At 49.5% G+C, this 23,874-nt stretch overlaps 3 protein-coding genes and 1 pseudogene across 3 annotated transcripts; 2 read left to right on the top strand and 2 right to left on the bottom strand.

The window, feature by feature from the left end:
- Positions 1-2,991: 2,991 nt before the first annotated feature.
- On the bottom strand, positions 2,992-3,511 carry LOC123181960 (uncharacterized). The gene is made up of 2 exons (XM_044594386.1): positions 3,386-3,511; positions 2,992-3,300 (listed from the first exon to the last, which is right to left on the bottom strand). Exons 1-2 carry the CDS (start codon positions 3,445-3,447, stop codon positions 2,997-2,999), a joined length of 366 nt encoding a protein of 121 aa, XP_044450321.1. The 5' UTR covers positions 3,448-3,511; the 3' UTR covers positions 2,992-2,996.
- LOC123181959 (uncharacterized) lies at positions 3,294-5,066 on the top strand. The gene has a single exon (XM_044594385.1). It carries the CDS (start codon positions 3,563-3,565, stop codon positions 4,736-4,738), a length of 1,176 nt encoding a protein of 391 aa, XP_044450320.1. The 5' UTR covers positions 3,294-3,562; the 3' UTR covers positions 4,739-5,066.
- A 1,871-nt stretch (positions 5,067-6,937) lies between these two features.
- LOC123181958 (probable aspartic proteinase GIP2) lies at positions 6,938-8,420 on the bottom strand. The gene has a single exon (XM_044594384.1). It carries the CDS (start codon positions 8,349-8,351, stop codon positions 7,041-7,043), a length of 1,311 nt encoding a protein of 436 aa, XP_044450319.1. The 5' UTR covers positions 8,352-8,420; the 3' UTR covers positions 6,938-7,040.
- A 5,105-nt stretch (positions 8,421-13,525) lies between these two features.
- LOC123159233 (protein FAR1-RELATED SEQUENCE 5-like) overlaps positions 13,526-23,874 on the top strand; it is a 33,173-nt pseudogene continuing 22,824 nt past the window's right edge.

Genomic DNA, 23,874 nt, shown 5'->3' with positions numbered 1-23,874 from the left:
TCTTCTCGCTCTTATTTGCGTAAGTTAGCCACCATACATTGCTTAGTCGCTGCTGCAACCTCACCACTTATCCTTTCCATACCCATTAAGCTTTGCTAGTCTTGATACCCATGGTAATGGGATTGCTGAGTCCTCGTGGCTCACAGATTACTACAACAACAGTTGCAGGTACAGGTTTTGCGATGATCATGACGCGCGAGCGATGTTTTGGAGTTCTGCTTCCGCTTCTTCTGCGATCAGGGGATAGGTTCCAGGTCGGCAGCCTGGGCTAGCAGGGTGGATGTCGTTTGAACTTCTGTTTGTGTTTCATCCGTAGTCGGATGTTGATCTTATGTATGATGTATTCATGTATTCTTGCGACATTTGTATGCCTGGTATGTATCCCCATCTATTATGTAATGTTGATGTAATGATATCCACCTTGCAAAAGCGTTTCAATATGCGGTTCTATCCTTGGTGGGACCTTCGAGTCTCTTTAGGATAGTATCGCATATTGGGCGTGACATAGGGTTTCCTCAAGCGGCTTGGAGCGCATCTTGCAAGGTAAAAGATTTTCTTTTGTTTTAGATTTTTCTAGACCGGTTTTGTTCGGTTTTTTCTTTCTTTTTATATCTTTTTTTTCTTTTTCCCTTTTCTTCTTTTCAAATACATGGAACTTTTTCTATTTGAAGTTTTTTTCAATTTGTAAACTTTTTTCAAATCCGTGAATTTCTTTTACAAATATCAATGGATTTTTTCCAAACTCACAAACCTTTTTCAAATTTCATGATTTTTTTAGATCCGTGAGTTTTTTGTTTATTATTTTGTGATTTTTTTTGCAAATCTATAAACTTTGGACGCCCATATCTGTCGTACATATGGTGTGGGGAACCCCCAACCGAACGAAAATGTACGACACGAGGGACCAGCCACCCGAATGATCTCGTTCGGTGGGAGATGCCCCACAGCCCAAACGTCTCCACATCGCCCCTCTCCCAGTAAAAATGAAAAAGGAAAAATAAAGCCCAACAAAAAATAGCCCCAATTTTGTTTTTCTTGCAATGGCAAATAAAGGCCAGTATGTGTTGTGCTACTATTTTTTCAACATATTAAAAAAATTGAAAATTGCCATGGATTAAAAGATTTCTTTTTTCTAATGACCCAACAGAAAAAATTTATGGTAATTTCCATCATAGTAACAAAAAAATGTCATGGCAGATTCATAGTAAAAGTAAAATTTACCATGGCAAAAAATAAAGTTAAAATGTCCATCACATTAAAAGTAAAAGTTGCCATAGCAAAAAGCATAGAAATTTGCCATGGCAGAAGTGGAAACCTTTGACAGAAAATGAAATAAAATAGCCATGTATGTGATCATGAGAAAATGTAACATTTGCCATGGAAAAATAAAGTAAAATTTGCCATGTCATTGAAAGTAAATTTGACATTGAAAACAAAAACGTAGAAAATTTGCCATGGCAAAAGTAAAGTGATCATTTGCCATGGAAAAAGGAAAAAAATTAATATAAAATGAAAATAAATTTGCCATGCTACTAATTAAATTTGACAAGTGAAAATACAAATATCTTACAAATTGTCGTGTGACGATTCTAAAAAGATGTTTCAAATTATGCTACAATGTATGAGACACACTTTGTCATGATATGTTTGATGAACTAGAACTTGTTGGGGGTATTTTTAGTACATGAACAAAAATTACCATGCATATTAAAAAAATTGTTGTATTGTATTATAATTCTTTTGTCATTTTTTTGCAAGAGAAAGATAGTGTACCATGATACATAAACTACAAATGCTATGCTCCAAGGACTTAAATTCCCATGGTCTCAAAGAAAGTAAATTTTCTCATGTTGCAATAGAAAAAAGAATTTTTATCTACAAATTAATATCAAAAAGATTGCCATGTCATTAAAAGTATGCCATGGCAAAAAAATGGAGTACATTTTTCCATGGCAAAAATGGATTAAAATTTGCCATGGCAAAAAATAGAGTAATTTTGCCATAGAAACAAAATTAAAATTGCTATGGCTACAAAAGTATATTTGCCATGCTAAATATTAAAATTTGTCATGTTCTGTAAAATGTAAATTTGCCTTCATATTTAAATCAAAATTGCCATGCTCTATACAATAAATTTTCCATGTCAAAAAAATAAAGTAAAATTTTCCATTTCATTGAAAGTAAAGTTGTCATGGCAAAGAAAATGTAGAAAAATCCCACTTTTGGCTATGAATAAAAGCATTTTTTCCATGCCCCGTTAATACATTTGCCAAAAACATCTTAAGTTTGCCATGTTTTTTGAACATATTAAGTTGCCATGTTTTTGAACATCTATAACATTGCCATGTTTTTTAACATGGCGAAGTTGCCATGGTAAGTTTGTCATGTTTTTGAACATGTTAAGTTGCCATGTTCGTGAACATCTATAATTTTGCCATGTTTTTGAACATGCCTGCCATGTGTTTAGATAAAAAAAAAGTGCCACGACAAATCACATGAAAAGTCATATAGAGCAATTGCAATTGTTTATGAACAAGGACAAAGATGGAAGTTGCCATGAACTTTGCAAAATTAGCGAAGGAAAACAAAACATTGCACTTTTGCCATGGTATTTTGATTAGAATTTCCATGTTTGTATGAGAAATTCGCAGTGTGTGTAAAAAAGAACAAATTATGAACAAAGAATTTGCCATGGCAAAAAGTTAATTTTGCCATAGTAACATTATAAATTTGCCATGGCAAAAACATCGACTAAACTAATGGAAAGTTAATTTGTCATGACAACACAACTAAAATATGATATGTATAATGTAAATATACCATTCCTATAGATGATAATTTGCTATGCTACCGCACAATTACAAAAAGAATAGCAAGCAACAATAAAAAAAGTCATTCCTAAAAATCAAAGCCACTGTCCCCCCCCCCCCCCCCCCCCCCCCCCACCACCACACACACACACACACACACACACACACACCGGAGAAGAGGCAATATCACTGTCTCATTGGCGCAATGGGGAAGGGATCCACCGACGACGGTTTGCGCTGCGTCTCAAAATGGGCCTTCCCGGTGGCGGCGAGGTTGCGGTGGAAGCGGAGCGCCTTGGGGACGAACTGGGCCTTAAACGGGAGCGGACGCGAGAGAATGTGGAGGTCGCCAATGGCCATGTCCGCCACCGCCACACCCCCTTCCCGTGTGTGCGGTAGGACTTGCAGATCAGTTCGGGAATGGTGGGATCCTGAGGATGGCTTGTCGGAGGCAGCATTTCCGATGATGGACGGCGGCGGAGGCGTCATTCTGCATAGTGGTCGAGAGGAGAGATGAGATGGGGATGGCGAGCAGAGCGAGAGAAAGGAGCGGCATGGGGCAGTGGTGAAGGAACCTGGTGGCGCTCGTCGGCCGTCGACGGTCGCGGAGCCGCGGGGCCGAATTGATATGTGGCATTTTGGTAAACTTTTTTCCAAATCCGCGAAGGTATCCGGCCCCCTTGTTTTTTTTTAAGGTATCTCCCCCGGAGGCCGCCCCTCCCACACTAGTCCGCCCCATCCATCATTCCATCATGTTCGCCTCCATCTGCCGGCGGCGGCTCGCCCTCCGAATCCATCAAATCGCTGGCGGCGGCGGCGGCACAAACCTCCTCGAATTCATCCCTGGCACCATTCCTCTCGCCCACTGCTACACCTCGCCCGCCGTCGCCGAAGTCCCGAGCTCGGAGCCCTGCCCCGACACCGTTTCCTACCTCATCTCGTGCGGCCTCTCCCCCGCCGCCGCTGGCGCGGCCACCACCGCTCAACACCTCCGCATCCGCTCCACCGACAAGGCCGACGCTGTGCGCGCCCTCCTCAAGATCTACGGTTTCACCGACGCGGACATCGTCCGGACCTTGCGCAGCGCCCCGGTTATCCTCGTCGCTGACCCCGAGCGGATCCTCCGCCCCAAGCTCGACTTTTTCGCCTCCCTAGGCTTCGAGACCCACAAGCTCGCAACTGAGCCTTTGCTGCTCGCACGCAGCCTCGACAAGCACCTCGTCCCCGCCATCCAGTTCCTCCGCGGGATCATCGGCAGCGACGACGACCTCCGCCGCGCTTTTCACCGCGTCCCCCGCGGCCTTGCTGTGGACCTCGATAACAACATGCGCCCCGCCGTGGAAGCTCTCCGCCGCGGCGGCCTCACAGAGGCCGACATTTCGAAGCTACTCGTCATCCGGTTGGGCGTGCTCTTGTCGTCACCGGATCGCATCAGCGAAATCTTTGAGGAACTCAAGGCGATGGGCATGTCCGTCTTGGACCCACGCTTCCTCTACTGCTTCCGTGCGATGTCCGGTGTTAAGAGGGACTCATGGCTGCGGAAAATGGCATTTTACCAGAGCTTCGGGCTGTCAGAGGGTGAGTTGCTGCAGGCCTTCAAGACGCAGCCCACCATTTTCCTTTTCACCGATGAGAGCATAAAAAAGAAGGTCCGATTCCTGCTGGACGAGCTGAAGCTTGGAATAAGTGATGTAATTGCGCGGCCTGTAGTTCTAGGCTATAGCTTGGAGAAGTGCATCCTGCCGAGGTGCGCCGTGCTGACTGTGTTGATGAGGGAGGGGAGGATTCGGAGAGATATCAAATTGCTTCAGGCATTGCTTGGCAGTTCCAGGAATTTCGAGACCAGGTATGTGTTGAGGCATGCTGATGATGTGCCAGATGTTGTTAAGGCATATCAGGGTAAGATCAAATTTGAAGGATTCAAATAGGCTGGTCTTCTAGAATGATATAATTCTAGATTAGGCTTATGTTTCTAGTGCCAATGTTAAAGATCAAGTCATGATTCATGATTCTAACAGTACTTCCGAGGACAGTTTTGCCCTATTGGTAGCCCATGTTACTGAGTATCAACTACATTTGTAGTTTAACATCTGTGATTTTGCATCCTGCAGCCTATTAAAATCTAGAAACATAGTAGATGGTTTGTTGTTGTATAGAGGCTGCGTCAATTAATTCGGATCGGAGGGAGTATTGAAGTTTCTTGATCTTGTATGTTCAACCAGTTCTTTTAACCGTTTGTGCTTTTTAGATTGATTATCCCGATAACTCTGTGCATGACAAACATCACAATGGAACGAACCCTGTGTTGATCTTTACGTCTTACTCTTTCCACTACTCATATGAACTATGAAGTCTCTGGTTCTTTCAAATAAATAAATGTCGCCGTGTTATCCAGTGTAGAGAACTTGCACTTGTTATTTCCTCTCCCTAGATATAGTGCTGATGTGTACGAACAGAGGTGTGTGTAGGTCGGCCATTTGCAAGTTCAAGCCTGTAATGATGCGTAAAAATGGATCATGTGGGTGGAATCATGAACTTGCTAAAATGTCGATCTGTTCACGTACAGTAATATTACATATGGTAAGGTCTATCCTAGAGAGACACCCCTATTTATGGTAAGGTTTATTCTGGAGAGACACCCCTGTTCTTGAAACAATGACTTTTGCCCTTGAGGCTCTTGATGGATTTCCTTTCAGTTTCCATTGTATCAATTGTTTCAGACTGCAGAGAACAAGTTCTGTGGAAAATATACAAGGGTAAGCTAGTCCAAAACCGGAATCGCTGCATACCTTATAAGACACAACACTAACTTCTCTTGTTCCGGATCACCGAATGAGTATCTTGGTCTGTATATTATGTTCTACTTGGTCAAGGGCACGATAGATCAAGAATCAGAGAGTTTGAGTCTCCAAACTCGTCCGCCTGTTGTATCCTACAAGAACTCGGATCTAACAATGATCTGGCATGTGTTGATGTGCATCATGGGATCTTTATGGATGTTCAGAACATTCGATATTGTTGAGACAATGTAAGCTGCTTTGATCCGTTTGATCTTATGTAATGGCATTGCTCATTTCATGGTCATTAAACTTCTGGTATATCTAGTATGTTGAACCAGTTCTTTTAACCGTTTATGCTTTCAGATTGATTATTCCGATAACTCGGTGCATGACAAACATCACAATGGAACGAACCCGGTGTTGATCCTCACATCTTACTCTTTCCACTAGTCATCTGAAGTCTCCGGTTCTTTCAAATAAATAATGCTGTCGTGTTGTCCAGACTAGAGAACTTGCACTTGATATTTCCTCTCCCTAGATGTAGTGCTGATGTTTACCACCAGATGTGGGTGGGATGAACTTGCTATTTGGTCTAAGAAATGCGGATCTGTTCACGTCCAGGAATATTACATATGGTAAGGTCTATCCTAGAGAAACATGGACACCCCTATTTGTGGCAAGGTCTATTCTAGAGTGACATCCCTATTCCTGAAACAATGATCTTTGCCCTTGAAGCTTGATGGATTTCCTTTCAGTTTGCATTGTATCAACTGCTTCAGACTTCAGACTTTCAGTTCTGTTGAAAATATAGAAGGGTAAGCTGGTCCAGAACCGGAATTGTTGCATACCTTATCAGACATGACACTAACTTCTCTTGTTCTGGATCGCCGAACGAGTATCTTGGTCTGTATGTTAATGTTGTACGTGATCGAGGACAGGATAGAGCAAGAATCAGAGAGTTTTGAGTCTCCAAACTTGGCCTTCTGTTGTATCCTACAAGAACACGGGTCTAACACGGGCCTGGCATATGTGAATGTGCATCAGGGATCTTTATGAATGTAGAGAACATTCGATGTTGTTGAAATTATGTAACCTGATTTGATCCATTTGATCTTATGTAGTGGCACATTGACACTGCTCATTTCATAAAAAAAATCGACAAAGGGCATTGCTCATTAAACTTCTGGTCTATCTACACAATGCCTGCCATTTTCATGGTCATTATGCTTGAGTGCATCGAGTCAGTTACCTTCTGAGCTGACGAGCAGCTATGCGTCGCTACTACGAGTGCATAACTGAAACTGGGCTTTGCTGGTCGACATGTAAACGCAGAAACAACGCTTGCTCTGATAGGAAGGAAAATCGTTGGATCTCCTGTTGATTATTCAAACAGCCAAAACAAAACCCAAGGGCAAATTTCGATGCAACCGCATCCGGATGCCATTTGTTTCTACCCAAGGCGGAAGTTGTTGCAGGTGGTCTGCCGGAAGAGCAGGGAGGAGCTGAACCCGAGCCGCGACCGCTGCAGATCGAACTCCAGCAGGTTGTCCTCCATCATGTGGCCCCCGACCACCACCGACGTCCGCGGGGCCGCGCCGCCGTCCACCACGCCGAGGCAGAGCGCGCCGCCCTTGGCGGCCACCATCGAGTTGGCCCCGAACACCACCCACGACGCGGCCTCGCTCTGCAGCACCAGCTCCACCGTCGGCACGGCCGGGCCCACGCGCGTGCTCCCCACCTTGCTCCCGTCGTAGCAGAGCTTGAACGGCGCCACGGCCCGCACGCGGGGGATCATGGCCGTCTCCGCCGCGAACGCGTCCGTGACCGCCTTGTGGATGGAGGTCTCCAGCACGGTGTAGGGCGCCACCGTGCTGAGCTTGGTGCCGCCGCCGCCCTGCCTGTCGATGGTCAGCAGCGAGGCGTTCAGCGGCACGGCGCGCCCGTTCACCTTGATGGCCGTCACGCCGATGAAGTACTCGCTCGACTTGTCCTTCTCGCCGGAGACGCCGGCGGTACTCACGTTGTTGACGAGCAGCGGGGTGTACAGGAGCGACTTCGAGAGGTCCACCCCGGGCTGGAACGCGTAGGGCGCGTCGCCGAAGACGACGACCCCGGCCGCCGAGGTCGACGTGAGGCAGAGCGCGAACTTGCGGGAGAAGCGGAAGGCGGCGGCGAGCTGCGTAGGGAGCGCGAAGCGGGCGCGGCTGAGCGACGCCATGCCGGTGGCGCCGGCGGCGAGGCCCTCGGTCAGGAACGTGGCTCCGCAAGTGAACAGAAACGCCGGCGCGGTGGCGAGCGGCCCCGGCGCCGGGCGGAAGGTGGTGGGCACCGACAGCACGTCGGTGATGAGGTTGCCGCCGGTGCTGACGCGCGTGACGGTGTTCTCCGGGAACCCGCCGCAGGTGTCGTTCAGGCACCCCGGGGACGGCTTGCCGACGCAGCTGGTGGCGCAGGCCCCCGTCTTGGCGAGGCGGCAGAGCTTGGACGCGCACGGCACGCGCGCGTAGGACGAGGACACGTACCCGGCGTCGCAGTCCACCCAGAGCGTGCCGCCACCGAGGTCGAGCACGGCCGTCACCGGCACCTGGGGCGTGCGCTGCCGGAAGCCGGTCAGGTATTGCCCTGTCGCGCTGTCCTTCCTCACCGGCAGCACCACGGCGCTCGGGCTGTCGCCGGCCGCGCGGCACGAGCACGCCGCCGACAGGAAGAGGAAGAAGAGAGCCGTGGCGGTGGAGGCGACGAGACGAGAGGAACGCGCCATGTTGAGGGCTGGCAGAGACGGCGACGTGAGTGAGACGGCGGGAGCGGCGAGGAAGGGTGGCCTTTATAGCACCGTCTGCGTGCCCTCGCTGTTGGGGTGTCGGGATCATGCACAGGAGGACAGCGCGGCACGAGGGAGGCGGGGAAGTGGCGTGGCGGCTAGGCCTCGTGGCGAGACGCCGGAATGGACTGCACTGGGCTAGTGGGCCTGGAACTGTATTTGGTCGTAGTAGTTTCGTTGAACGGGTCCATGCATGGCCGAAATTCTCATTTTGTTTATGGATGATGAGGATCGACGAGATCCGGCATCCAAGGCAGGGCAGGGAGTGAAGGAAGCTCGTCCCCATGTGCACATTATCCTGACGCATCGACGTGCCACCACTTCCCATTTGTCGCCTGTCTCTGACTGACTAAAAATGATTTGTTTAGGGGGCAAATGTGCAGACTGTGTGCGGCCGGCGAGTCGTTTTCATGGAGAATGGCGTCCGTCCATCCGGGGAATTTACCGGCGAGCCGAGGATAACCATGGGTGGGTGGGTGGGGGTGGAAGCTCAGTTTACGAAGGTGGTGCAACGCGCGAGCGGAAAAGGCTTGGCGTCCCAGCTCCACCACGCGGGAGCGCCCGCGCGGCAGCTTTTGCTCGCGCACGCCGGCGAGGCGATCGACGCTGGTGTCCGGTGGTGAAAGAGTGGGTGGGGCGGTGGGCCACGGAAACGAACTGGACCATGCTGCTCGTGGTGGTCGTGGGCATCTCTGGCCCTGAAACCGCGGTGGCACTGGTGTTTTCTAGTATTTCCCTTTTTTTCTCAGGAGGAACGAGAAGCTTTTCTCTCGGTTTCCAAATTTTTTTTTGCCTCAGCTCTAAAAGCCTGACATGTTTCGCAAATCAGATGTAGTAAGGAAAATACCAGCTTAGAGCAACTTCAATGGGGCGACCCATTTCGTCTGTTTAGGTCATCCGGACACAAAAGTTGGCTCAACGGGGCGACCTAAACGGACACAGCGTCCGCCTGCTGTCTGTTTTGTGTCCGTCCCGATCCAAACTGGACGCAAAAATGGGCAACAAATGGGTCCGCGGCGGCCAAACTGGGCGCTCCTGTCGTTCGCTCTCGTCCGCTCCTCCCCTCGCGTGTCCGGCCTGGACCCACTGGGCAGCGACCCACACTTCCTGCCACACGAGGACTCGAGATGCAGGCCACGGCGGCAGAGGATCGCGGCGGGCGGCGCGAGAAGAACGCGGTGGCTACGGCGGCCGGCCGGCCGGTGGTGCAGGCCGTGGCGGCGGAGGAGCGCAGTGGGCGGCCGGCCGGTGGGCCGGTTGGCTCCTCCCCTTCGGCGACGCCAACGACAGCGCTATGCCGCCGCTCTGCACCAGGAACCACTCCGTCCCGGCCTTCCTCTTCTCCAGCGGCGGCTTCGCGGGCAACCTGTACCACGACTACACCGACGTGCTGGTGCCGCTCTTCACCAGCACCCACCACTTCGGCGGCGAGGTGCAGTTCCTGCTCACGGACATCAAGGACTGGTGGTTGGACAAGTTCACGCCGCTCTTCCGCCAGCTCTCCAACTATGACGTCATCGACGTGGACAACGACCAGGAGGTGCACTGCTTCTCGCGCATCGTCATCAGCTCCACCTTCCACCGGCCCATGGGCATCGACGGCACGCGCTCGGGCGGCGAGACCGTGGCCGACTTCAAGCGCCTGCTCCGCCACGCCTTCCGCCTGGACCGCGTGGTGGCGTTCCACGACGGGGCCGCCAGCCGCGGCTCCTCATCATCTCCCGCAAGTCCTCCCTGCGCCAGGCCTCGCCGCGCCCGGCCCGGCAGCGCCCGGCAACGCCACGCCTGGCCTCGCGCTCGCCGCGCCATGCTCGTGGTGCTCGCGGTGCCGCCCCCGCCATGGGGTTCGAGCTCGCCCGTCGGCCTCCCCGCGCGCTGCGAGCTCTCCTGCACTGCCTGCTACGTGTTTGAGGACATGTCAGGGCGGACATATCGAAAATGGGTCTGGCTACCATTGGGCGCACTCGCAGACCCAAATAAAAAAGCGGATACGGACGCGCGGACGGGCGACCCAAACGGACAAAAAGCAGATGAAATCGGTGTCCGTTTGGGTCGGCCCGTTGGAGTTGCCCTTAGAGCATGTACAACTATCGTTTCTTAGGCCAACTCCAGCGCGCGACCCAAATCGTCCGCTTTCGTCCGTTTGAGGTAAACTACGACCCAGCGGGCGTAGCCAAACGGACAAAGCTGTCCGCTGGTGTCCGTTTTTTATCCTCCCGGCTCCAAACCTGGACCAAATTTGCGCGACAAATGCGGTTGGACGGACACGAAACGGACGCTGTCGCTGGTTCCTCTCGTCCGCTCTCTGGCCCACAAATCAGTGACGCACATCCCGCTCGCCCCACTGGCTGCCGCCGCGCGCTGCCGTCCCTCCGCCTCCCCGTTCCCTGCGCAGGCCGCCGCCGTCCCTTCGCCTCCCCGCTCACCGCACGGGCCGCCGTCGTTCCTCCGCCTCCCCACTCGCCGCGCATGTCACCGGGAATTGCTTCTCCGGCCCGTTCCCCGCGTCCCTCGCCTCGCTACGTCGGCGCGGCTCCGTCGTGCGCGAGTGCAGCAGAAGCAGCTGGGCTCTAGCAAGCTAGCTAGCTACTAAGCACGCCCGTGCGTGCACAACTGCTAGCTAGCTAGCCAACCAGCCCGTGCGTGCTAGCTAGCCGCGCCCATGCAGCAGCGAGTCGGGGCCGGGCGCGAGCGAGCGCGCGGTTCCGAGCGACCCGGCGAGCGCAGGTGCACGAGCGACGCGCGCGGCCGGGCTCGGGAGCGCGGACACGAGCTAGTTAGTGCGTGCGTGCGCAGCAGCAGCTCCACGGTGGACCAGGGCTCCTCCGGGTACTGCTGCACCAGGTCCGCGGCCTCCCGCGCGAGCAGCCTGGCATAGGGCGCGACCAGGAAGGCCAGCGCGCCGAGCACGGCAGGAGCGCGAGCACGTCGAGGACGGCATGGGGCGGCGCACGTGCTGGGGATCTTGGGGCGGCACGCTCTGGCGGCATTGCGGCGGGTGGGGAGCTCGGGGCGGGGCAGGCGTGCTCCGGCGAGCGCGGGGCTACCGGGAGGCTCGGGGCGGGCGAGCTCTGACAAGCGCGGGATGGCCCAGGAGCTCGGGGCGGGCGCGCTCCGGCGAGGCAGGGCGCGACGGCAAGGCGGAGGAGCTCGGCGCGGGCGGGGCACGTCCGTTTGCAGTCGGGATGCCTCCTGCGCGTTGAGCGCAGATGCTTGCGTCCGCCTGTTCGCCCTCCGGACGTCCGCCAAATCGCACCCCAAATGGACAAAAACTGACGTCTGTGTTGGGATCGTGCGGTGGAGTTGGCCTTAGGCCGTCAGGCGGACGGCCGGTCACTGCCCGGTCACAAAAATAGCCGACCGGACCCTCAAATCGGCCCTATACTTTGGCTGTCCGGCATTCTCAAACCCGGCCCATATGTGGGGGGGGGCTCGCGATGGCCCGTCTCATCCCCACATATACCCCACCTCGGATCAAACTTTAAACCCCGGTCAACACTCTCGAACGATACATTGTTCGCCTCCCTCCCTTCCCGTCTGTCCCCTTCCCCTTCCCTGCCTGCAGCAAGCGTGGCTCCGGTAGCGAGTCAGACCCAAATGGCTAGGCAGCGCTTGCGGAGGAGGACTCGAGCTCCGTGTCGTTGGACAAGGAACTTGCATTCCGCGCCACCCTCCGCCACTCATGTGTGGACAAGGGCAGCTCTTCGTGCTTCACGCCACCCTTCGTCGTCTACCGGGGTGAAAAGCAGCCGTGCCGGCAGCAGCCACGAGAGTAATCACTCCGCTCCACGCCGGCAGCAACCACGAGCATAATCGCTTCCGCCGTCCCGCATCGGTCACCGCCGCCTTCCACTCCCCATGGGCGCTGGCTGCTCGTACCAGCCGTCAGGATCTTCCAACCCCGCGTTGTCCGGATTTACAAAGGCATACGAGTTATTCGCGAAGAAATTTACTCCGTCCAAAACTTTCAGGATGTAAGAGGGGTGCAGACGTGTGCGCGGAAAACTTGAGCATTGTAATATTTTTATCAAGTTTGTTCACATAAATTCGTCCTCGGTTTTCTTTTTCGATCATCTCAATCCGAAGTTGTATGCGACCTTCAAAGCCAAGAAAAAAGATTAGGACGCTGATAACTGCCACACGTGTGGTGTATCGGGTGGTTGTGCCGCACGCCCTGTGTGGCATGAAGACGAACCCGCCCGCACGACCGCGTCCGGGCGCGCGCAGCCATAGCCCGCACGCTCGATGTGTGGCAACATCGCCCACACGTCCGGGCAAACGACCACGCTGCCCGCACGACCCAGCACGCCAGTCGTCCCGGCCTCCTTTCGATCCTCAGTCCAACCCGCCGCCGTCGTCTCCTACCTCTCGATCCCCTACCTCCATCGCCTTCCTTCTCTGGTTGCCATGGCAACCAGAGTAGATCCATAGCGCCTTCCCACCGCTAACCACCCACCTACCCAGCCCCCAACCCCGCCCTCCCATGACGACGAGCTAAAAAAAGGTGGATCTCCGATCTCCTTCTGTTTCTCGTCCTTCTTCTGCCCAGAAATTTGAAATTGCAAATTTGCCCACGAAGTTGGCGACTGGATCCACACTATCAGGGCAAACACCCCACGGATTTGCATGTATTCGCATTTGCCCACCAACATACACCAGATCTGCCATGTACTATGCTAGAGTTGAGCTAAGCTTCTGGGTTGGCTTTGGTGCGAGTAGTTGGTAATGAAGGATGCGTAGGAATCACTAAAAATAGGGAGGGAAAGGAGAAATTTGGCAGAGGGAGGTAGGAAGAATAATTGCCACTTGTATCTAACATCAGTTGCCACCTATCGTTGTCGTTAGCTGCCACCATGTTATCTTGTTGCTTGCCATCCTATTTTATTGGCTGTTGCCATCACTTCAAAATGATAGCTGGCACCCAGATTTCAGAAAAGAGAATGAATGTGCATGTCATACTTGCCATGATGTGTTGGTTGCCTACGCAGGAAATGTGATAAGATTGCCGTGTAATCTTCTACGTGCAAACAGCAAGAATGCATTTTGCAGTTTGTTGATGCATTCTTGTTCATGCAGTGACTGAAAACACTCTGGCAGGAAAAAAAAGCGGAAGAATGAATCACGAAGACGACACTGATCCTTGGTTTTCTCAAAGGCCGGAAACGCTCCCTTGGGATGCAGTAGAGTACAATCAACTCATTTCTGCAGGGCCGCTGCTGCCACTACTAGAGCAGTACGCGGGCATCGGTACGATGCATGATTAAAAAAAAGAACAGTTGCCATGTTCGCGTCGATGAAGATGTCATTCTACTTATGTCCTACAATGTCATTTTCCGCAGGTTCTTATGACCAAACCACATTTGGGGGGGCACCGTGGCAAGTTCAGTCACAGGGCGCTAACAATGACAAATGTACGGGCAACCAACTTCAAGTAGCTAATGTGGCAAATCAAGGTAACGCATACGAAAAAGAAACATAATGGTGTCGACATGAAATTAAACTTGCAAGGATGGCAAAAGACTCACGAGTTATGTCGGAAAAATGTAGGACCTTCATGCAGCATGTGGCATCAGGCGGCAAACATGTACTTGCCATCAACGTCGAACACAGGTGAGTCCATGAAGTAAAGTTGTGGACAGTGAATTAGCAGAAGGAACATAGCTAACAGCTGCAGTTGCCATGCCTGCACAGCTGCAGTTGCCATGACTGGACAACTGCAGTTGCCATGTGTCATAAAATGTGATTGCAAATGTCTAAACAATTGTGGATGACGCGTGTGGACAAACATGTGTGGCATGGATGCACCGCTACATGTGTCATGTTGAACAAACTACAGTTGCCATGCATTGACCAACTACTAACATGATCACAGGTTGTTACGGTAGAACCACATCGGCAAACGTCTCATGGCAAGCTTCACAGTTGCAGGACAGCGCTATTGCAGATAGAGTGCATCAAATTGGAATGACAGGCCAGATAAGATCAGCACATGCGGCACAACAAGGTAAAAAAATGTGAACCAGAACACAGTGTTGCATTTGCTTTTGTGGGAATAACATGTGAGGAAAAAGTAGATTTGTAACGGTGGTGGTGGAAAACAAACAAAAAATGCTACCAAGTGGTTGCGTGCAAAGAGTCATCTATTGTCTTCAGGATTTGGCAATTGCTATATGATTGTGTGCAACATTCATGGTTGATCTCATTTGCCTAGTGAGCTCGAATCTAGAATGCAAGTTTTGATGCTAAAAGATAGTGGTTGCCATGTCTTGGCAACAGTAGTTGCCATGTATGTTGGACTATAGATGCCATGGCTATAGAATGCAAGTTTTGATGCTAAAAGACGCTGGTTGCCATGTCTTGGCAACAGTAGTTGCCATGTTTGTTGGATTGTAGATGCCATGACTGGAGAACTACAGTTACCATGCATGGCCATATGCAGATTCATGGCTTGTTGTGTGAATGATCTCATGCCAAATCACATGCAGTTGCTGTATTCCGTTATGATAGACATGCCATTCAAGCAACTACTTACGCTCGTACCTTTTTTTATTGCAGGACCTTCAACTACAATCAACAGCAGCACGGGGACATCTACTGCAGGAAGCTCTGAGCGCACGGAAGAAGCGTTCCACCAGCAAGCTAACAATCATGCCACAAACAATGTAGAGTCAGTGTCGGAAATGGCAATCGTTCCAGCAATGCCGACAAGCACACCTTTGCACACCAGCACAAGCAACACTCAAGCAGATGAAACAGCCGCCGATACTGAACTGAATGATGAAACTGATGACGAAGCACAAGGGGATGCAGAAGATGGGCAATCAGAAATCATGGTACCTAAGCCACCATATGTTGGGCAGAGGTTTGATTCGTTTGAAGATGCCAAGGAATTCTACCAGACATATGCAAAGTTCCATGGGTTTGCGGTCAACACCGAATACCATAGGAAAATTAAAAAAACTAACGAGTACAGCAGAGGTGAGATGAGGGCTACAAGGCATGAAGGAACAAGAAGGGTAAAGGTGTTGCGCCTGTCGTTCCGGAACGAAAGAGAGGTATCATTGTCAAGACGGAATGCCCTGTCCGGTGTAAGCTGAATGTAGATGGAGCACGGTGGGTGGTCACTGAATATTTTGACGAGCACAACCACGAACTCATAAAGAAGTTTGACCTGGTAAAATTTCTGACCGCCCACAAAGGATTCACCCCACTTGAGAAGAAATTCATAAAGCTGCTACATGATTGTACTGTCGGTCCATCAAGAATGGTCCAGGTACTGTCTCTCATCCACAGCAAAAATGGGACTCTGAGTAGCATGCCGTACATACCAGCAGACGTCACAAACCTAAAGGCAAAGTACCGTAGAGAGAGCAGGTTGGCTGACTCTTGATAACCCACAAGTATAGTGGATCAATTGTAGCCTCTTTCGATAAGTAAGAGAGTCGAACCCAACGAGGAGCTAAAGGTAGAACAAATATTCCCTCAAGTTCTATCGACCACCGATACAACTCTACGCACGCTTGACGTTCGCTTTACCTAGAACAAGTATAAAACTAGAAGTACTTTGTAGGTGTTGTTGGATAGGTTTGCAAGAATATAAAGAGCACGTAAATAAAAACTAGGGGCTGTTTAGATAAAGACACAATAAAGTTAGTATAGCGAGTGTGGAAAAGTGGTGGTAGGAGTTGCGAAATTGTCCCTAGGCAATTGACTACTTTACTACACCGATAGCAAGTTTTATGTGGGAGAGGCCACTGCTAGCATGTCATCCCTGACTTGGAATTCTATGCACTTATGATTGGAACTATTAGCAAGCGTCCGCAACTACCAACGTTCATTAAGGTAAAACCCAACCATAGCATTAAGATATATTGGTCCCCCTTCAATCCCGTATGAATCAATTTCTATGCTAGGTAGAAGCTTCTGTCACTCTTGCCCTCCAATACATAGTCCTATCAACATACAACTAACCCTATGGTGTGATCCACGTGCGCGCTCATATGATGGGCACCAAAGGACAGTAACATAACCACAAGCAAATTAAATCAATCATAGCAATTCATCAACCACCGATAGGACAACGAAAATCTACTCAGACATCATAGGATGGCAACACATCATTGGATAATAATATGAAGCATAAAGCACCATGTTCAAGTAGAGGTTATAGAGGGTTGCGGGAGAGTGGACCGCTGTAGATAGAGGGGGGAAGGTGATGGAGATGTTGGTGAAGATGGCGGAGGTGTTGGTGAAGATCGCGGTGATAATGATGATGGCCATGGCAGCGTTCCGGTGCCACCGGAAGAGAGGGGGAGAGGGGCCCCCTTCTTCTTCTTCCTTGACCTCCTCCCTAGATGGGAGAAGGGTTTCCCCTCTGGTCCTTGGCCTCCATGGCATGGGAGGGGCGAGAGCCCCTCCGAGATTGGATCTGTCTCTCTGTCTCTCTCTGTTTCCGCGTTCTCGTATTCTGCCCTTTCGCCATTTCTTATATATACAGAGATCCGTAACTCTGATTGGATTGAAACCTTCGCCAAGATTTTTTTTCTTCTGAAAATTAGCTTTCTTGCGGCCAAAGAAGAGCAACAACCGCCTTACGTGGGGCCCACGAGGGTCAGGGGTGTGCCCAGGGGAGGCAGGCGCGCCCCTGCCTCGTGGCCACCTCGGGCACCGTCTCGCGTTGATTCTTCCTCCCATATTTCCCAAATATTCCAAAAATATTCTCCGTCCGTTTTTATTCCGTTTGGATTCCGTTTGATATGGGGTTTCTGCGAAACATAAAACATGCAACAAACAGGAACTGGCACTAGGCACTGGATCAATATGTTAATCCCAAAAAATAGTATAAAAAGTTGCCAAAAGTATATGAAAGTTGTATAATATTGGCATGGAACAATCAAAAGTTAGAGATACGACGGAGACGTATCAGCATCCCCAAGCTTAATTCATGCCCATCCTCGAGTAGGTAAATGATAAAAAATAATTTTTGATATGGAATGCTACCTAGCATAATCTTGATCATGTAATCAAATCATGGCATGAATATTAAGACACGAGTGATTCAAAGCAATAGTCTATCTTTTGACATTAAGACAATAATACTTCGAGCATACCAACCAAGCAATTATGTCTTATCGAAATAACATAGCCAAAGAAAGCTCATCCCTACAAAATCATATAGTCTGGCTATGCTCCATCTTCACCACACAAATCATTCAAATCATGCACAACCTCGATGACAAGCCGAGCAATTGGTTCATACTTTTTAACGCGCTTCAGCCTTTTCAATCCTCACGCAATACATGAGCACAAGCCATGGACATAGCACTATAGGGGGGATAGCATATGATGATGGAGGTTTGTGTGAGAAGACAAAAAGGGAGAAAGTCTCACATCGACGCGGCTGATCAACGGGCTATGGAGATGCCCATCAATTGATGTCAATGTGAGGAGCAGGGATTGCCATGCAACGGATGCACTAGAGCTATAAGTGTATGAAAGCTCAAACTGAAACTAAGTGGGTGTGCATCCAACTTGCTTGCTCATGAAGACCTCGGGCATTTGAGGAAGCCCATCATCGGAATATACAAGTCAAGTTCTATAATGAAAATTCCCACTAGTATATGAAAGTAATGACTCAAGAGACTCTATATATGAGGAACATGGTGCTACTCTGAAGAACAAGTGTGGTAAAACGATAGTAACATTGCCCCTTCTCTCTTTTTCTCTCATTTTTTTTCTCTTTTTTTCTCTTTTTTTAATTTTTTTCTTTTTTTTGTGGGCTTATTTGGCCTCTTTTATTTTGATAACCTCACATGGGACAATGTTCTAATAATGATGATCATCACACTTTTATTTACTTACAACTCAATATTACAACTCGATGTAGAACAAAAATATGACTCTATATGAATGCCTCCGGCGGTGTACCGGGATGTGCAATGATCTAGCGTAGCAATGACATCAAAAAACAGACAAGCCATGAAAACATCATGCTAGCTATCTTACGATCATGCAAAGCAATATGACAATAAATGCTCAAGTCATGTATATGATGATGATGGAAGTTGCATGGCAATATATCTCGGAATGGCTATGGAAATGCCATGATAGGTAGGTATGGTGGCTGTTTTGAGGAAGATATAAGGAGGTTTATGTGTGATAGAGTGTATCGTATCACGGGGTTTGGATGCACCGGCGAAGTTTGCACCAACCCTCGAGGTGAGAAAGGGCAATGCACGGTACCGAAGAGGCTAGCAATGATGGAAGGGTGAGAGTGCGTATAATCCATGGACTCACATTAGTCATAAAGAACTCATATACTTATTGCAAAAGTTTATTAGCCCTCGAATCAAAGTACTACTACGCATGCCCCTAGGGGGATAGATTGGTAGGAAAAGACCATCGCTCGTCCCCGACCGCCACTCATAAGGAAAGCAATCAAAGAACACCTCATGCTCCAACTTCGTTACATAACGGTTCACCATACGTGCATGCTACGGGACTTGCAAACCTCAACACAAGTATTTCTCAATTTCATAATTACTCAACTAGCACGACTCTAATATCACCACCTTTATATCGCAAAACTATTGCAAGGAATCAAACATATCATATTCAGTGATCTACAAGTTTTATGTAGGATTTTATGCCTAGCCATGTGAATGACCAATTCCTGTCATCTCTCTAAATAGATATAAGTGAAGCAAGAGAGTTTAATTCTTTCTACAAAATATATGCCCACGCTCTAACAAATATAAGTGAAGCAAAAGAGCATTCTACAAATGGCAGTTTTCTATGTGAAGAGAAACAGGCAATCCAAACTTCAAATGATATAAGTGAAGCACATGAAGCATTCTATAAAGCCATACTCAAAAAATATAAGTGAAGTGCAATGAGAATTCTATAAATCAACCAAGGACTATCTCATACCAGCATGGTGCATAAAATAAAAGTGAAAACTAAATGCAAAAGACGCTCCAAGATTTGCACATATCGCATGAACGAAACGAATCCGAAAACATACCGATACTTGTTGAAGAAAGATGGGATGCCTTCCGGGGCATCCCCAAGTTTAGACGCTTGAGTCTCCTTGAATATTTACTTGGGGTGCCTTGGGCATCCCCAAGCTTGATCTCTTGCCTCTCCTCCTTATCCTCATATCGAGACATCCTCGATCTTCGAACACTTCATCCACACAAAACTCAACAGAAAGCTCGGTAAGATCCGTTAGTATAATAAAGCAAATCGCTACTCTAAGTACTGTTGCAAACCAATTCATATTTTGTTTTTGCATGGTAGCTACTGTAATATAACTTTTTCATGCCTTAATCCACTGATATAAATTGATAATTTCATCAAAACAAGCAAACTATGCATCAAAAATAGAATCTGTCAAAAACAGAACAGTCTGTAACAATATGAACATTAACCATACTTCTGGTACTTCAAAAATTCTGCAAAAATTAGGAAAAATAAAAATTTATATATAAAGACATCTCAAAAAGAATCAGAACCGTTTGACGTTCCAGTAAAAAATAAAAAATCGCGCACTACAGCCAAAGTTTCTGTCCTGCACCGCACAAACCAACAAGCATTGTAAACATCCTAAAGGCAGACCTTGGCACATTATTTTTATAATACAATGGAATTGTACAAGGGGATAATTATTTTTGTTGAAAAGTTTCTGTAATCAAGATTCACAAAGTTTCCGTGAGCATGAACAAAGTTCAAGGAGCTCCCTCACTTCAACAATGCTTGTCTCTCTCACTTTCACTTTCCTTTTTGAAAAAGTTTTGGGTTCCCCTCTTTATTTTTTTGTTTTTAAACTATACGAAAGAACTCAATAGAAATAAATGACTCTCTAAAACTTCCGGGTTGTCTCCCTCGCAGCGCTTTCTTTAAAGCCATTAGGCTAGGCATATAGTGCTCAAGTAATGAATCCACCCGGATCCCAAAGTATATCAAAGCCAATTTTAATTAGCAATGATTTGGCATTTAGTAGTGAGCACAAAGCAACATATATCAAGCAACAACGAAGTCGAACTCTCTTCCTAGGCATCGGCATGTCATAAAAGAACAATTCATGCACAGAAAGTAAAGGCCAATGCATAGTATAAACAGTTTCTTGCAATTTTATCATGTGGGAAACACAGAGAGGTGGAGATATAGTTCCTCTCTCATAATGATTGCAAGTAGGAGCAGCAAGCACATGCATATTATATTCATCAAAATCATCATGTGCAATGGTAAAATGCAACCCATCAACATAATCCTTAATAAGAGCAAACTTCTCCGATATAGTGTAGTCGAGAGAATTCAAAAAGATAATAGGACTATCATGCGTGGGTGCCATAGCAACAATTTCATGTTTAACATAAGGAACTATAGCAAGTTCATCTCCATAAGCATATTTCATATTGGAATCTTAGCCACAAGCATAGCAAGCATCATCAAAAAGGGATATTTCAAAAGAATCAACGGGGTCGTCACAATCATCATAGCAATCATCCTTCGGTAAGCACGAAGGGAATTTAAATAATGTATGAGTTGAAGAGTTACTCTCATTAGAAGGTGGGCACGGGTGATCAATCCGCTCTTCCTCCTTTTGTTCTTCGTTCTCCTCCTCATCTTTTTCATCCAATGAGCTCACAATGTCATTAATTTCTTCTTCCATAGGCTCCTGCAAAATATTAGTCTCTTCTTGGACAGCAGGGGAGTCCTCAATATAAGGTTTAACATAGGCATTAGAAGCATAATTATCATAACAATATTCAAGTATGGCAAAATTTTCAGATTTGTAAAGAGTAGCATCATACTTTTCAAACAAAGAAGCAATTTCATAAGCACCCTTAAAAGCAACAAATTCTTCAATTTGTTGAACATCATAGTAATTATAAACACCCTTAGCATACGAAGATACGATTCCATTATCACTAAACTCACATTGGTAGGGAAGGTGTTTCTTAGGGTCTTCAGAACAACAAGTAAAATCATATAATTCACATAAATTCCAAGAATAGCATTGCATAGTATTAATTTGATGCTGTAAAAGTTTCCCTTTCTGAGATAAGCGGTGTTGCACATAACAAGCATGCTCATCTAAAGATTTGCCCTCAACTAAGCTAGTTGGGGTTTCAGCACGAGCACAAAGGGATCGAAGATGATCCAAGTAAAAAGCTTCAGGAGTGTGATAGATTTTGAGTGGTTCTTCAACCATTGGTTCAGTAGGTACAACTAATGTTTTTTGGTATTTTGCGTTTCCTACCCATAATTAAAGATAGAAAACAACTAAGAACAGCAAATAAAGATTACTTAGTGATAAAGCAAACAAGCACACATGAGAATATTCACCCCATGCTATGACTCCCCGACAACGGCGCCAGAAAAAGGTCTTGATAACCCACAAGTATAGGGGATCAATTGTAGCCTCTTTCGATAAGTAAGAGTGTCGAACCCAACGAGGAGCTAAAGGTAGAACAAATATTCCCTCAAGTTCTATCGACCACCGATACAACTCTACGCACGCTTGACGTTCGCTTTACATAGAACAAGTATAAAACTAGAAGTGCTTTGTAGGTGTTGTTGGATACGTTTGCAAGAATATAAAGAGCACGTAAATAAAAACTATGTGTTGGGGGGATGGACCCCGCGCAGGCAACGGAACCCAGATCCTCTTCAAAAACAACGAGGCTGGCACCGCCCCTCAATACCGGCGCGCGCTTGGCCGGGTCGCTCGACCCGGCCAAGCCCCCCAAGCCGGCCAGACTAGCCGACCCGGCAAGACACGTTGACTCGGACCCAACAACTGGCGCAAGACTGCCAAACCCGGCACGGCCAAAGCCTCCTCACCAAGCCAGCGCCACCTATGGCGTGCTACGCAATCCAGCCTCGGGTCAACTCCCGTCCCATCCGGGCCGTATGACGGGGACAAGACTTCAATCAACAATGACCAAGGCAACAGTGCCCGGCCCATGCCTCTGGTCAGCAGGAACGTGGCAACAGTGCCCCTCACCTACCCGCTGACCAGGGCCGGCGTGGCAACAGTGCCCCCACCCTCACCGCTGACGACAGCAAGCGGCAACCTGACGGAGAGCACTGTACGCGGCTCGACTCGGCTACGCCCTGACGATCGACAAGACGGCGCACAGTCCCCCTAGGCTTGTGGGGCCCGCGCCTAGGGGAACCCGGCGAACCACAAGCCCTCAGCGGGGCCCAGCCCGGGACCCCGAACACCGACTACACGGACCCACCGACTTATAACATTACCATTGTATCCCCGAGGGGTTGGACTATAAAACCCCTGGGAGCCCACGATCATTCGAGGGGGGCGAAGCAGAAGGACTAGCCACAAAAACAGCAACACCGGAGAAAAGGAGCAGCCCAAGCCTTGGCTAGCTTCCTTCCTCCTTCATACAGCTCCAGGAGCAACATTGTACTATCGATCATCCAACTACACTTGGCAGGACTAGGGGTATTATCTCTCCGGAGAGCCCCGAACCTGGGTATGTCCGGCGTCCCGCGCCCGCTCATGCCAACCTCGCCTCTGGAGCCCACCAGCGCCCTCGAGCCTCCTCCTCTCTTTAGCCATCCCTTGGCATCTGCCGTGCGCCCACCACGACAGTTGGCGCCCACCGTGGGGCAGCTCGAGGAGCTGGCCGGGAGCATGCTTCGAACGGGGCCCTTCTCCTACGCCGACGAGTCCATCGCTCTGGCGGACGATGTCGTCGGCGCGCTCGCCGCCTCCTTCGCCGCGCTGCGCATCTCCGATGCGTTCACGGCCGACGAGTACCCCAGCGAGGTGCTCAGCTACTCCGACTCTCCCCTCTCCCTCGGCGGTGGCGTTTCCGCCGGGGCAATGGGCGTCCATGTGGAGGTCTTCGTCACCGGCGACGGCGCCTCCTCCTCGTCGAGCAAAACAAGGAAGGCTGCCGAAGCCAGGGCCGCAGCGGATCGGATCGAGCCGTCCGAACCGTTGCGCGCCGCGATGCAGAGCCTCCGCATCCCCATCGGCACCGACGTCGACGCCACCAACGTCGCTGAGGCCCGAACCCAGCTCGAGGAAAGGCGCCAGTAGATGCTGGACCTATCTGAGACGCTCGCCGCCACTCAGCGCCGCATGGACGCCGCTCAGCTGGAGCGCGACGCCGCCTACGGATTCACGCCCGCCGCGGCCGAGCCAAGCCAGGTCGCCAATGTGCGTGCCCGGGGAGGAGCGATCGGCTGGGCCCTCGGCGCCGTCCCAACCGTCTACGAGACCCCAGCGAAGAACATGCGCGCGGCCCAGGTAGCCGCAGTCGGCCTGGACCAGCTCGCGGGTGAGGAGCTGAAAGAGCGCATCGGGCGGATGCGTGAACTCCTCCACACCGCCAACACCCAGCAGGACCGCCTCAACCAGCTCGCCAAGCCGGCGGGATCCGGCTCCGCCCGCCTTGGTGGGCCCGGCGAACTTCTGCACACCGCTTCC

The sequence above is a fragment of the Triticum aestivum genome, chromosome 1D, assembly GCF_018294505.1.
Source record: "Triticum aestivum cultivar Chinese Spring chromosome 1D, IWGSC CS RefSeq v2.1, whole genome shotgun sequence".
Lineage (NCBI taxonomy): Eukaryota > Viridiplantae > Streptophyta > Magnoliopsida > Poales > Poaceae > Triticum > Triticum aestivum.
This window is presented reverse-complemented; position numbering and strand designations above follow the sequence as displayed.